General features: G+C 41.8%; 1 protein-coding gene across 7 annotated transcripts in view; it reads left to right on the forward strand.

Annotated features, from left to right (window-relative positions):
• Positions 1-14067, forward strand: part of DCAF6 (DDB1 and CUL4 associated factor 6) — a 110654-nt gene that overhangs the window by 49203 nt on the left and 47384 nt on the right. For all 7 annotated transcript variants that reach the window (XM_068269192.1, XM_068269190.1, XM_068269189.1 and 4 more), the window contains 4 exons: positions 1021-1235; positions 5346-5439; positions 5526-5645; positions 7639-7845. In XM_068269192.1, coding sequence (XP_068125293.1) covers positions 1021-1235; positions 5346-5439; positions 5526-5645; positions 7639-7845 — 636 coding nt within the window. The remainder of the gene's footprint in view (positions 1-1020; positions 1236-5345; positions 5440-5525; positions 5646-7638; positions 7846-14067) is intronic.

The following is a 14067-nucleotide window of genomic DNA, read 5'->3' on the forward strand; positions in this document are numbered from 1 at the left end:
AAAGTGGGCACTGGTCTACTGACATTTGGCAGCAGCTTAGTGAAGGTGTGGGCACATTCCAACAGGCTCACGCTAAACACTTAGATGGCTTTAAGTAAATCTTAAGTGAAAATAATTGATAAGATAAACAATTGAATCTATCCTCCTAAGCCTAAAAAATGATTTTTTTTTTTAATATATCAAATGGTTTTATTTTGTATTTAAAAACTTAAAGTATATATAATGTTTTATTGTCTCTTCTCAAGTCTTCAAAGTGTCCCAGAGCTAAATTATGTTTACTATTGACATTTTTTCCCCATCTATCCCTTGCACTCAGACACTGTTCTCTGCCTGGAAAGCGTTTTATGGCTGTTATTCCTTATCTGTGAGGGTTATGCTAAAGTTCTGACTGAAGATATACGGTCACTTGTGTACCTAAATGTTAACTCTTTCAGACAGAAAAAGCTAAATAAAAAAAAATAAGAAAGCAGCCCAGTTATTAATATGCTTGGCACTGTACATACACTTGTTAATTTCATTGGGCTCTATTCACAAAACTTCTCATAAATGACTTACTTATTTATCACCTAATTGATAAAAATAACCTTTCAGCACATCTACAAGCAAAAGATCACTCAAAGTAAGTTGTTCCTGATTAATTTCATTTCAATATTACTTTTCTTTCTTTAATTATATTGTATTTTTGCTCTTTGGGAGCTTAACAATGTAACATAGATAAGGTGAAAGCAAAGAAAAACAGGTGAAAAAGCTTTGTGAATCATGCCCATTGTAGGACTGACGCATGGAGCTGCGGTAATATTGCCGTGCACAGACAGCACATGGTAATATTACCCTTATTTCTTACTTCTGCAAAAATAATATTTCTACAAACAAATTGATAATGTTTCTCCAATCACCTCTGAAATACATTATTTCTATATTTTAATTTTACTTAAGCTAATCATTGCTAAGCATCTTTTCTAGTGTTGGGTTTTGTAAAGCACAAAGTTGCTTACTCTCTACCTTTTTGTCTTTTTGCAGACAATTACTCAAACCGGGGAATTGCGGGAATGTGTGTACGGTTTGTCCCCTCGCACCTTGTAAACAAGTCTTGCCGTGTTACTTCTTTGTGCTATAGCGAAGATGGCCAAGATCTCCTGGTTAGCTACTCATCAGACTACATATATCTATTTAATCCAAAGGATGACCAAGCAAAAGAGCTCAAGTTTTCTGCATCTGGTCAGAGGCAGGAAGAAGTAGGTATTTTAATGGTGGTTTGTCTGTGGTTGCTGTGGCTGAAATGTGTGAAGACTTAATCATGAGATTTACTAGGCTTGGGAGTTTAAAGGATTACTGTACCTTCATTTTTTTTTTTATTAATTGAAAGTTTATAAGGCAGTCCCCTGAACAATAATCTACATTATATTACTGATTTTACTCCTGTAGAGAGGTATACTATAAAAACATATACTTATCCTTGCTTCCTAGAAGTAAAGCACGTCTGCTGCACATATTTATATTTGCAACAATCAACATGTTTATAAATGAAAAATTGGTAGTCATAGCCACAGGTGAAGCTCAAGTAGTAAAAATAATTTGTAATATCTGATATCTTCTTAAAGGGATAACTAAGCCATGGATAAACAAATTAGTTTTACTCGCGTGGGGCTTCTACCAGCCCCCTGCAGCCGCCCCGTGCTCTCGCAGTCACTCATGGATCCTCCGGTCCCTCGCCACCAGCTAGTTTCGTTTTGCCAACAGGCTTACTGTGCAGGCCTGGCCACGCTTGGCCTTTTTCGTGTTCCCGTCCGCAATAGCGTCCTGCACCTGCGCAGGGTGCTATTGTGGACGTGAATGCGAAGAAGGAGATGAGTGGCCAGGGCTACGCAGTAAACCTTCAGCAAGGAAAAAAGCTAGCATATCCGAAGTTAATCTTTATTGGTTCAATGTATAAAAAATATGGCCAACGTTTCGGAGCCACGTAGGACCCCTTTATCAAGGCAATATTTGCTCGGAGGCAAGATCTGTCTGCTGCTGTGTAAAGTTCCTGTAGAGGAAGTGGGAGTCTGGCACATCTAAACACTCGCAGTGGGCGATGTGTATTGTCTGGGATCAGCTGCTACGTGGCTCTAAAACCAATAAAGATTAACTTCGGATGTGCCAGCTTTTTTCCTTGTTGAATACTGCACAGAGGGCTTCATCACTCTTTTCAGCTGTTGCACTATGGGTTTGATCCTTTAGTAAGTGCGAGACAATACTACCAATGTGCTGTGCGGTAAGCTTGTTGGACAAAACAAAACTAGCTGGCGACGGGGGACAGGAGGATCCAAGAGTGACTGAGAGGCAAAACTGATTTTTTATATTCATGGCTTAACCACTTAACCCCCGCCCGTACGAATTTCTCCATCCCTTTTTCCATCCTTTAACCCCCAGGGACGGAGAAATCCGTACTTTCCGCGCTCCCGCCGCTGCCCGCACTCCCGCTCGTAAACACGCCGCCCGCCGCTAGTAAACACGCCGCTGTCCGCTCGCTCGGAGATCAATGAACGGGAAAATCCATTCCCGTTCGTTGATCTAAGCCCCGCAATGATCCACTGCTCTCCGATGGGCAGCGCGATCATTGTGAAAAAAACAAACACTCACAGCCTCCTAGTACTCCCTGCAAGGGTCCGGAAGGACGCTCGCAGGTCGCAATAAACAAAAACTTACTGTTGCCATCTCGTGGCCAAATAGTAAATTACACCCTAAGCATTTTTTACATAGAAATAAATTAGTGTTACACAAAATATTAACTCATTACCTCCCACACTCCCCATTTTTTTTTTTTTTGTAATTAAATTTTTTTTTAAAAATTTACAATAAAAAAAAATACATAAATAGTTACCTTAGGGACTGACACCCTGAAATGCGCTGACATGTGTTCCTCGGGACAATGGGCAACGTTAGCAGAAATAAGACAGAAGCCACAGACCGCAGAAACTAGATGGTGGGAATATCTCCAATATAGACATTATTTAATGTGACACAATATAAACCCTGCAAAGCTAAGACAGAAATCTGACTTTAAAGACCTATGCACAGCAGAGGGCCTTAGCAGCAAAACGTTGTCCAGAATATATGAGATAATAGCCTTCCTAAACATACCAAATTTGCCCTTCCTCCATACCTGGGAAACAGATCTGGGGACATCTTTCACCCCTCATCAGAAGACCAGGATGTGTATTTTCGCCCATAAATCCTCAAGGACCGCTGGCATGCAGGAGATGAATTACAAAATACTATCTCAGTGGTATTGTACTCCACTTAAATTTAGCAGAATGTATCCAGATACCTCCGACAAGTGTTGGAGATGTGGCCATTTTCACAGGTTCCCTACTACATATTTTGTGGGCCTGTCCCTTACTTGCAGGATACTGGAAGGCTGTGGAAAGACTAGTAAAGGCTGTCACAGATAGAAATGCCCCGTTTACCACGGAGTTCTATCTCCTGCATCTCAGCGGTTGGACCATGAAGCATTATAAACGCTCTGTGGTGCGTCACATTTTAAGTGCTGCAAAGTGCTTAATTGTGCGACGATGGAAACAGACGATGGTACTGGAACTGGAGGAATTGGTAAAAGAAATTGATGAGACACAATATATGGAAGAGCTTTCATATACCGCGTATTGATAGCTGGCCTTTAATATCTTCCGAGTCTGATTGGCTGAGGCACGAGTCATCCACCGCAGCAGCCAATCAGCGCACTGCTTTTCAGATCACTATAGAGATGTTTGACGCCGAGCCCCTGAGTGGCTGCGATACCTTTTCGGGCGGGCTATAGTGCAATCCCCAGCGTTCAAGAGGTCCTCAGCCAATCAATGCCTGCAGATGCACCAATTGCTTCTTTCTGTGACTGCACCGTCATCAGGAAGCTAGAAGCTGTAACTCACAGTATCTGCACCATGATGGTCAGAGAGCAGGCAGCATGGGGAGAAAAGTGAAAGAAACCTGGAGATGAGGAGATGGCAGCATCACATCGGCACAGCTGGAGGGGATCTGGGGTGCTGGTTGTATGTATGGTTTGTTTGTTGGAAAGGGGAGACAGGGGTGTGGGGTATATGAAGAATTGTGTGGAGGAGGGGGTAATGTCATATGTAGGGGTCTGAATCGGAGTGTGTGGCAGAGGAGGGTGCTGCTTAGGAGAGAGATCAGAAAGTTACTGAAGGAGTGAATGTTTGAGATTATGGTACCAGGTTTGTGGAGGAAATGCTGATCTATTGGAGGCAAGAGTGTATGGGAAGAGAAGACTGGCAGATGTAGGGCTAGTGGTAAGGGTGGCCTGAGGGTGCGGTGAATGGGAAGGAGGAGGGGGTGGTGGTGTAGCTGGGAGGCAGCAGGGTTACTATAGCTGGCAGGGGCTGCAGGGGTTTCTTTAGCTAGGCAGTGTATCTTAGGAGATAGTGATAGCTTGGGGGAGGTGACTCTTCACAAAATGCTCCTGCATCCTAGATGCACCAGGCTTAGAATATTTTTTTCCCTGGCTTTTGGCCTCTAAACATTGGTGCGTCTTATGGTCCGGAGCATCTTATGGTCCGAAAAATACGGTACTTAAATGTGTATGGATCCTGAGATTGCGTCCGGAGGAAAAAGGGGGGGGGGGAGAAGGGGGAGTTTAAACAGGGGAGAAAACCCGGGTGTGTACACGACTTTGAGCTAAGTAGAGTCTGTTTTGGTCTATTCTCATGATAACCCAGATATCTGATAAGATCAATGAAGACTGACTAATGTTGTCACAGATATCACTCATGCTGTTAATTTACCATATAGATTATTGACATGTCTATTTGGTATGCAAACTCCTGTATAATGCGTATTTTGACTTTACCTTTTCATGAGTATGTTTTCTCATTGTGCCTTGTTCATACCTCTTTATAAATAAAGAATATATATATATATATATATATATATATATATATATATATATATATATATATATATATATATATATATGTCAGTGTTATCGATATGCAAATGAGGCAATTGAACAGCAAGGGCTCTCTGGAGGAGAAGACAGAAGCAAATTAGTTTCATTTGGATGAGAAAACAGTGCTGATAACAAGAGAGCTAAAAAAGTTTAAATGTTCTTTATTTCTTTTGTTGTTACCAGCTGAATGAACCAGTTTATAGATCACATTAAAAGGGCTGCTTTGTAAATTAAACTCCTTAAATTTAAATCAGGAATATGAGATTGAAGGGAGATTCTATATTTTTTTGCTGCTACACATACAATTAATTATCTTATTAGTTTATTTTCAGTTTGTTTGCTTTAACTGTTCCTGCCCTTATGTGATCTGACATTCATTTCACTATTTCTGTTATCCATGAAGGTTCGGCAACCACCTCTTAAACGACTACGGTTACGAGGAGATTGGTCTGATACAGGACCACGTTCCAGACCTGAAAGTGAACGAGAAAGAGATGGTATAAAATAATATATCAACTATCCGATCTATATAAAGTGCTGTAAATGCAATGGAGCACTTTATATTACTCTATTTTTTTTCTAGGTGACAATACAACTAACGCATCATTAATGCAGAGAATGTCTGATATGCTTTCAAGATGGTTTGAAGAAGCAAGTGAAGTTGCTCAAAGCAACAGACGAAGAGGAAGGCCTCAGACAAGAGGTGCATTCTTTTGTATTTTCTCTTGTTTAAACTATATGGCAAAACTAAATGCGTGACTTTCATGTCAGTGGTTAGAGAGCCACCTCACATGCCACACTGGGCATAAATTATTAAAGGTTTGCTGCTCATCAGTAAAAGTGACTTCCACCTTAACAGATGCCGTTTCCTTACAAATAAAAGCAAAGCGCAGGAAAGTGGAGTCTCACTTAGCCTACTTATCAGAATGAGAAATGAGAAAGCATGCTCCTAGGAACTATCTAGGCAACATACAGCAGTGACAATATATCGAAAACTATCGGAACATACCACAAAGGAATACTTTAGATTTGTAAGCCTGTTTTAGAGTACAGATGCTCAATGAGGTGCAAAAATTCAACTTTATGCAAATGTTTGCAGCTTGGAATTGGACCAATTAAATGCAGTAGATGATTTTGATTGCTTTAGTTCCAAGCTTCATAAATTGCATTAAGCTGAAATAAAAGTTGCATATACTTAAACTTATTACCCTCTTGACCGACCTTACTTCACACCTTTAAATTAGGCTTTCTTGTTCTGATTTGTCCATCATTTGTAATGTTGGTTTTGGGTTTTCCAGGAACTTTTCAAACTAAAAGTTGCACATAGTGTGGCATATCCAATGCCAAACTTTAAAGTATCTAGACCAATAGATCCACAATGCTTAGTTTTTAAAATCACTGACATCAGATGTAGTAGGCCCACAGAAGAAGCTGAGCCTAAAGAACCCGGGATCGATTGATTTCATTAATCTGATTGCATTGGTTAGGAGATTTTCGTCCGTTAGTGGTCCCAAATATTAATTTCTGGTCGTTCATACAAATAATTGTTCGTAACCATTTGTTCATTGGATTGTATCGTTAGTGGCCACCTTAAAGGCTCATACACACATCAGACTATAGTCTTTGGAAAATGAAAGCTCGCAGACCAATTTTACCACCCTTCATGTAGTATGAGAGCCATACCTTCACAGTCTTTTCTATGGAGCTGCACTCCCCATCAGAAAAAAATCTTTGCAAGATGCTGCACACAAACATGCTGTACAGACACAAAAGATCAGTATCTGCCAAAGATCTGTTCCTGCAAATTGCGTTCATAGTCTATGAGATCTACACACCTTGTTAAACTGACATTCATCTGCAGATCTGAAAATACATCTGCCCTGCAGATGAATGTCTGTTAAACAAGGTGTGTATGATGATCTGCTGATCTCATAGACTATGAATGCATTTTGCAGGAACGGATCTTTTGCAGGAACAGGGCTTTTGCAGATACTGATCTTTTGAATGTCTACAGCATCTTTGTGTGCAGCATCTTGGAAAGATTTCTGTCTGATGGGGAGTTCAGCTCCATAGAATAGACTGTGTAGATATGGCTCTCATACTACATGGAAGGAGGTAAAATTGGTCTGTGATCTTTCATTTTCCAAAGACTATGGTCTGATGTGTGTATGAGCCTTTAGGAACAAGAAAGAGGATGTTAGTATTGGGCACAGAAGAAAGGATGGGAAGCTAGTGTTGGGCATTTGAAGTTAGTGTTAGGCCTCGGAGAGGTTAGTGTTAGGCCTCGGAGAGGTTAGTGTTAGGCCTCGGAGAGGTTAGTGTTAGGCCTCGGAGAGGTTAGTGTTGGGCCTCGTAGAGGTTAGTGTTGGGCCTCGGAGAGGTTAGTGTTGGGCCTCGGAGAGGTTAGTGTTGGGCCTCGGAGAGGTTAGTGTTGGGCCTCGGAGAGGTTAGTGTTGGGCCTCGGAGAGGTTAGTGTTGGGCCTCGGAGAGGTTAGTGTTGGGCCTCGGAGAGGTTAGTGTTGGGCAGAGGAGAGGTTAGTGTTGGGCAGAGGAGAGGGGAATGAGCACCACCGACTGGATCAGCTGGTTATCCCAAATCAGCTGGTTATCACAAGTCCAATCTTGGATTAATCAATAATTATCCTTCAGCAATAAAAAAATTAGAAAAATATTTAGAATTCTGTTTTATAACACAGAAACATCACAGCCAGACACACCGGCTTCCGAAGCTACTAACAATACAGAACTCCAGGCATCTGAAGCTGATAATGTTCCAGAGAATCCTTCTGACCAGACTGTGCCTCCTAGTACGGATACTGGAGAAAGCCATACGCCTCCTGATCAGGCCGCACCTTGTCCGAGCTCATCATCCTCTATATCAGACACATCCGGCTGCCCCTCTGGTAAGAATGCTTTACATTTTACGCTATTGATCTAAATATCTCTTGACCTATTACCAATGGAAACCTTGTGTATAATAAAACAAACTGTTTAATGCCTACCACTAAACTGTGCTTCTGTTAGGCCTTTTGCTAAGACACTCACAAGCTGTAGGCCAGTAATTACCTTTGCATTCATATAAATATACCAAAGAATGGGCACTGAAATAAGTATTTTTTGAATTAACCACTTGAGGACCCACCCTTTACCCCCCCTTAAGGACCAGCGCTGTTTCAGCTGATCTGTGCTGGGTGGGCTCTGCAGCCCCCAGCACAGATCAGCGTGCAGGCAGAGCGACCAGATCGCCCCCCTTTTTTCCCCACTAGGGGGATGATGTGCTGGGGGGGTCTGATCGCTCCTGCCTGCCGGGTGTTGCGGGGGGGGCACCTCAAAGCCCCCCTCCGCGGCAAAATCCTCCCCCTCCCTCTCCTACCTGGCCCCCCCTGGAGATCCGGGCTGCACAGGACGCTATCCGTCCTGTGCAGCCAGTGACAGGCTGTCTTCTGTCACATGGCGGCGATCCCCGGCCGCTGATTGGCCGGGGATCGCCGATCTGCCTTACGGCGCTGCTGCGCAGCAGCGCAGTACAATGTAAACAAAGCGGATTATTTCCGCTTGTGTTTACATTTAGCCTGCGAGCCACCATCGGCGGCCCGCAGGCTATTCACAGAGCCCCCCGCCGTGAATTGACAGGAAGCAGCCGCTCGCACGAGCGGCTGCTTCCTGATTAATCAGCCTGCAGCTGGCGACGCAATACTGCGTCGCTGGTCCTGCAGCTGCCACTTTGCCGACGCACGGTATAAGCGTGCGGTCGGCAAGTGGTTAAAATGTGAATCTACAGGTAAGACCAGGAGCACACACAAAATCACCAATGGCTACCTAATGAACTAACACGTTGCATGAACACAACATTAACAACAATATATCCAGGTATTTACAGCTGGGTAATAGGTGCATAACCAGTAAGCTGACAGGTGAGAATCAAGGAAGCACATCGGCAGGAACAGTTGCAAGGAAATGGGTAACTAGAGGTCAGCAACATTCACAAATAACAAAGTTGAGGCAGTTTGCATGGAAGTTTAGTGCTTGTGTACGGGGTAAGCAGATGTGTAAGGATATCTGCTGGTAGCGGGTGGATGTCCAGAACACTTTACAAACTTTAGGTGAGGCAAGGAACTGCTGGCCTTTCAAAGAGGGAGGACCTGACAGAAAAAGTTTGTGAGTTTGTCAAATAGTACCATTAGCTGTTAGCAACTGGGGGATGCTTGTGGTCTAACAGCTTTTGCTTTCAGGTGGACACATTTTTCAGTATAACAGAGCACATGTAAAAATGTACAATGATCCTTTCATAAAACAGAAGGTAATTTCAGGTCATCACTATCATTCAGCATGTATTCAAAAAACAAGACCATTATGCATTGTTACAGAACAATGGGGGAAGCCATGCAAATCACTTATTTTTTGCTTTTCACGTATGGATCCAGAAATACTGTATATACACAGATCTAAAGTAAGAATTCTTTGGTCTCAAAATGACCTTAAAAATCCCATTTTTGGTTTGTATGCAGGTTACTTCATCTGGTTTCTCCATTGTATGCAAATAGGACATATTGCTTGTGCTGTATACGATTGTTGTAGCTACATTGCCTTCTATCTGTGGTTGGGAACCCAGTCTTTGCTCATCTCCTGGCCATTGCAAAATTTTTTATTATTCAGCCTAGTTGCAGTTGTGTGACTTCATGTAACTACAAGACTGGATGATGATATGGCATATGGCAGTGGGAAGCAGGCAGTATCTGATCGAAGACTGGAACAGGAAAGCACAGTTATACCAAACAGTTACAGCACGGTTATACTGGCCAGAGATCGATAAAGTAAAGGACCTGTCAGGTTACAGTCATCACATACATTTTACCTGTTTTTCTCAAGTAAAAAATGGAGCCTTTGTTTATACTCTAATTGTGTATATATATATATAGTACTGCTAAACCAAACCTGTAGAATTGTTTGAAGTTGTATATAGGTATATATCTGCTTTACTGTATGCTTTATACATTTTACCCAAGTAAAATGGGCCATTTCAGTATCCAACTAACTAAGGCTTCTTATACACAGGCAACTGTAGGCTGTGCATTCACCGCCTGTCAGCTGTTCCTTTGTCCCGTCTGGGCACTTGCTTAATGCTCAGCATGGAGGCATCTGTTGCATGGGGTCACATCTGAACAAAGCTGTATTAGATGTGACATGAGGCGGTTCTTTGCTACCCGGTTACTGCAGAGCTTTTCAAGTGCTGACAACGTAGGGTTATTCTGCCATTCGCTTGCATTCTGCCATTCGCCTGTACTGAGGACGCGTCCACCGCTTGGCCAATAAGGAAGGAGCGCCACGCGCTCCACTGACTTTCAAGCTTCGCCGAGACCCAGAGGCTTGCGCCTCTGCATGGGTCTTGGCATTCTGCCGCCATATGCGGCGAGGTTTTACAGGTATCCTTTAAACTTCTTAATATCTGTAACTGTGGTCACACAAACATCATGCTGCTTGGAGATAGCTTTTGTAACCTTTGCCTTCAACATGCTTGTCAATATATCTCTTCTTTCCTTTCCCTGGTCCATATTCAGTGTGGGACACACAATGATACCAGGCAGTAGAGTGACAACTTTTCTCACGTTAAATGGGCCACATGATGATTGCTTAGGGGCATGTGGAATACTATGTAAACGTAAAAAAAAACCTTGCTAGCTTGAAAAATCACTGCAATTCTGTTTATCATCTTTTCTAGTTGTATCAAGTGCATCTAGACCGCTTTACAAGATCTGTGTAGGATAAGCAACGCTATTTTCATACTTGCTTTGCTGTACTTGATGCCATGTCAGCCACATGTAGGTTTACATGGGACATTTGCTAATCATATAAGCGCTCTGGAGGCATAATACACATTTTTACAATGAGCTATAAAGATAACAGATTGGTCCATGTCTCTGTTCGGGATTTTAATAAATGAGGAAGGTTATTTTGTAAAGGCTAGCAGAGTGCTAAAAATAGGGCTGTTATGAACTGTGAGGTGCGCTGCGAACAGCTAACCAGCAACTGGCACCCAAGGGGTCCTAGCACCCAACAGGTCTTCAGTGGGTTTTGTAAGCACTTGCCACTCATGCTCTTACCTAGGCCTTTACTTCCGCATATCTGTATACACACCACCCTGTAGAGCTTGCCTCTGTCTCCCTTGTACTGATTGTCCTGCCCTATTTTCAAGATTTTTTTTATTATATAAAATTCGGATAATACATAGAAAAGACTACAACAGAACATAACATCCTAGCGAAATATGAGGCTTAGGACCTAAGGCCTAGAATGTTAGTATAAGTTGACAATACACAAACTAGAAGCTCAACTATTGAGATCTTAGGCCATTAAGACCATAAGGGCCTTGGAGACTTCAAAATGGGGGCAAATTCTTATGACATTAGGCAATCATTAGTCAGTGATTTACACAGCTCTGCTTCACTGTATTCCAGAATCTACCTGTGGCTTGCAGTGATGTGGTTGCTGGATTTCGTCCCAACTGATCTTTTGGGTGCTGCAAGGTGGCATCACGGGTTGCCATAGAGATTGACATGCTCAACACCTGGGCATTTGTTTTTCTGGCACTGATGGAAAACAAATGCTGATGGCACTGATGTTCCTCTTTCTCCATATGGCCCTGATGACTCTGGCATCTCGCCATAGAGTTTGCACTGATTAATTGCAAGGTTGCATGGTGAGATTGAGGACAACAGTGGCAGGCTTGGAGAGAGAACAGGTCATGACAACAACATACAAGCTCCCTGTGCTGAGGTAGCCAATTCTAAACTGGTACCTTTTATTGGCCAGTAGTCATCTTTGCACTAGTAATACAACTATCTGTGTTATGACCCTGGATGTGGATAAATAAAATTACTGTTTGCTATTTTTTTTGAAATGCACACTCTCCTATGCACATTATGACTTACTGGATTGCTGTGCCCTTCTGCTGTTTGAGTTTTGCCTGCATTACTGCCTGCTTCATGTACTGGAGGATTTAATATCTGCTGACCACTAACTGGAGTGCCATGCTGAAACTTAGCTATGTGTGGTGTATATATAATCTACTGTTATTTTTAGTTGTCTGCACTGCATGCAGCATTTCATTTTGAAGAACAGAACAGCTGATCCCTGGTAGATACATATGGTCATGCCGGGCAATATCTCTCGCGTAGGCCTTAGCAATCACAATATGGCCATGCTTTATCATCTAGCCAGCGGTGCTGAATATGTTCCTGATTTTGTGTGCCTTTGTTTTTCTGTAGTATGATAATAGGATAAACAAGTCAGTCAAAACATGTATACACAGGCTTGAAACAACATTGAAGATGCAAATATAAGCTGTAGGCATAATATAGCTGTATATTAAGTTTTTTTGAAACTTCTTTTTAGCCTTCTATAAATTGCTTGAAGATTCCTTAGCCGAGAGCTGAAATCTGCAGCATAGAGGTGCAGTATACGGTATAAATTGGCATTTTGTCATTGATTGACAAAATTGGCCTCCTAGAGACAAAGAATATGTACGTCATGACCAACAATTTGGAGCTTCAAATAAAAGTCGCAGTGCACTGCATTATTACTGCAGTAGTTTAGTTTAGATTAGTTTTCAAACACAGTGTCTATAAATCAGGAACAAAGCAGAGCCATTAGAGAAAGGCATGTGATCACTGTGACCATCAGTCATAACAAGAATGCATTGTGGTGATAATGGATCACACCTGCGTAGATTCAGTGGTAATGTATAAGAAACAGTATCTCAATTTGGAATGCAGTTATCTCATTATTTTTTTTTATTTATTTATTTATTTATTTTTGTACAATAATGAATAATCTCTTTTAAATCATTATAAAACCATCATCATACCAAGGGAAACACAGAAAATATTTTAGGCCGCAGCCTTTCCTTATGGGCTGGGATAGTGCTAATGCCTTGAAATATTTGCTCAGATTCTCTTATTATGGTACTGTATGTCCTTCCGTCCTACACATGCCCCCTCCTGCCCTACTCTGCTCTGATTGATCGCAGCACTGTGTCCATCCGCCCCACGCACACCCAGTCCTGCCTTGCTCTGCAGTGATTGGCCATGGCTCTGATTTGATGGTGTGCTTGCAACAGGGTGGTGCTAGACATCCAAAGAGATGGCACGTGAACTCCTGTGGTGCTGTATTACATATAGCAGGACAGTTCCTGTCGAGATATAATTTTATATAAAGGCAAGGCTTTATTGATCAGTTGTATCCAGTTTTTACTAGAGATGGTTTGAGGAAGATTCCAATGCAGGGCAATTACCTTTTTGGCATAATGATGTGAGGTAATCTTAACGCTCGATTGATGTATGCGGTTTCATCTGACCAGCAGTCAGGTATTCATTACCACTGAGCAATCAACCTGGTCATTTGTGGCTAGAAGGTGCAAGATAGTTGAAGCACTGTTAAAAAACCCACGTCATGTCTGATGAGCAATTGCCACGTAAATCTTAAGAGTAAGGGCTTGTTCACACTATCAGCATTTGCTGATTTTCTTTTCTTTTTTTTTTTTTTTTTTGCAAATCGCCCTAAAAGCGCTTGTGTAATGATTTCCTATGACAGTGTTCACATGTGAGCGTTTCGATTTTATTAAAATCGCAAATGCGGTACATGTACCATTTTCTAAGCACTTTGGCTCAATGGAAGGTATAGGGAAATAGCAAAGCGCTTGAAAAAGCGCTTTGAATAGCGATTTCCTGAGCGCTTTTATGAATAAATACTTTGTATTTATTCATTTCTGGGTTAAAGAGTTCACTTCCTGAAGTAAAAAATAATCACTGAGCAAAAGCGCTTAGAAAATCGCCTATAAAACCGCTTTATAACCAAAAAAATGCTGTAAAAATCACAGTATAAGTCGCTCAGCGCTTGCGATAGTGCTGGCAATTTATAATGTGAACAAGGCCTAAAACGATATAAATTTACAGTCAGGTCTATAAATATTGGGGCAATTTTAATATTATTGGCTCTATACACAACCACAGTGGATTTAAAATGAAACAAACATAATGTACTTTAACTGCAGACTGTCAACTTTAATTTGAGGGTATTTATAGCCAAATCAGGTAAATGGTATAGGAATTACAACAGTTTGCATATGT

The sequence above is a fragment of the Hyperolius riggenbachi genome, chromosome 2 (assembly GCF_040937935.1).
Source record: "Hyperolius riggenbachi isolate aHypRig1 chromosome 2, aHypRig1.pri, whole genome shotgun sequence".
Lineage (NCBI taxonomy): Eukaryota > Metazoa > Chordata > Amphibia > Anura > Hyperoliidae > Hyperolius > Hyperolius riggenbachi.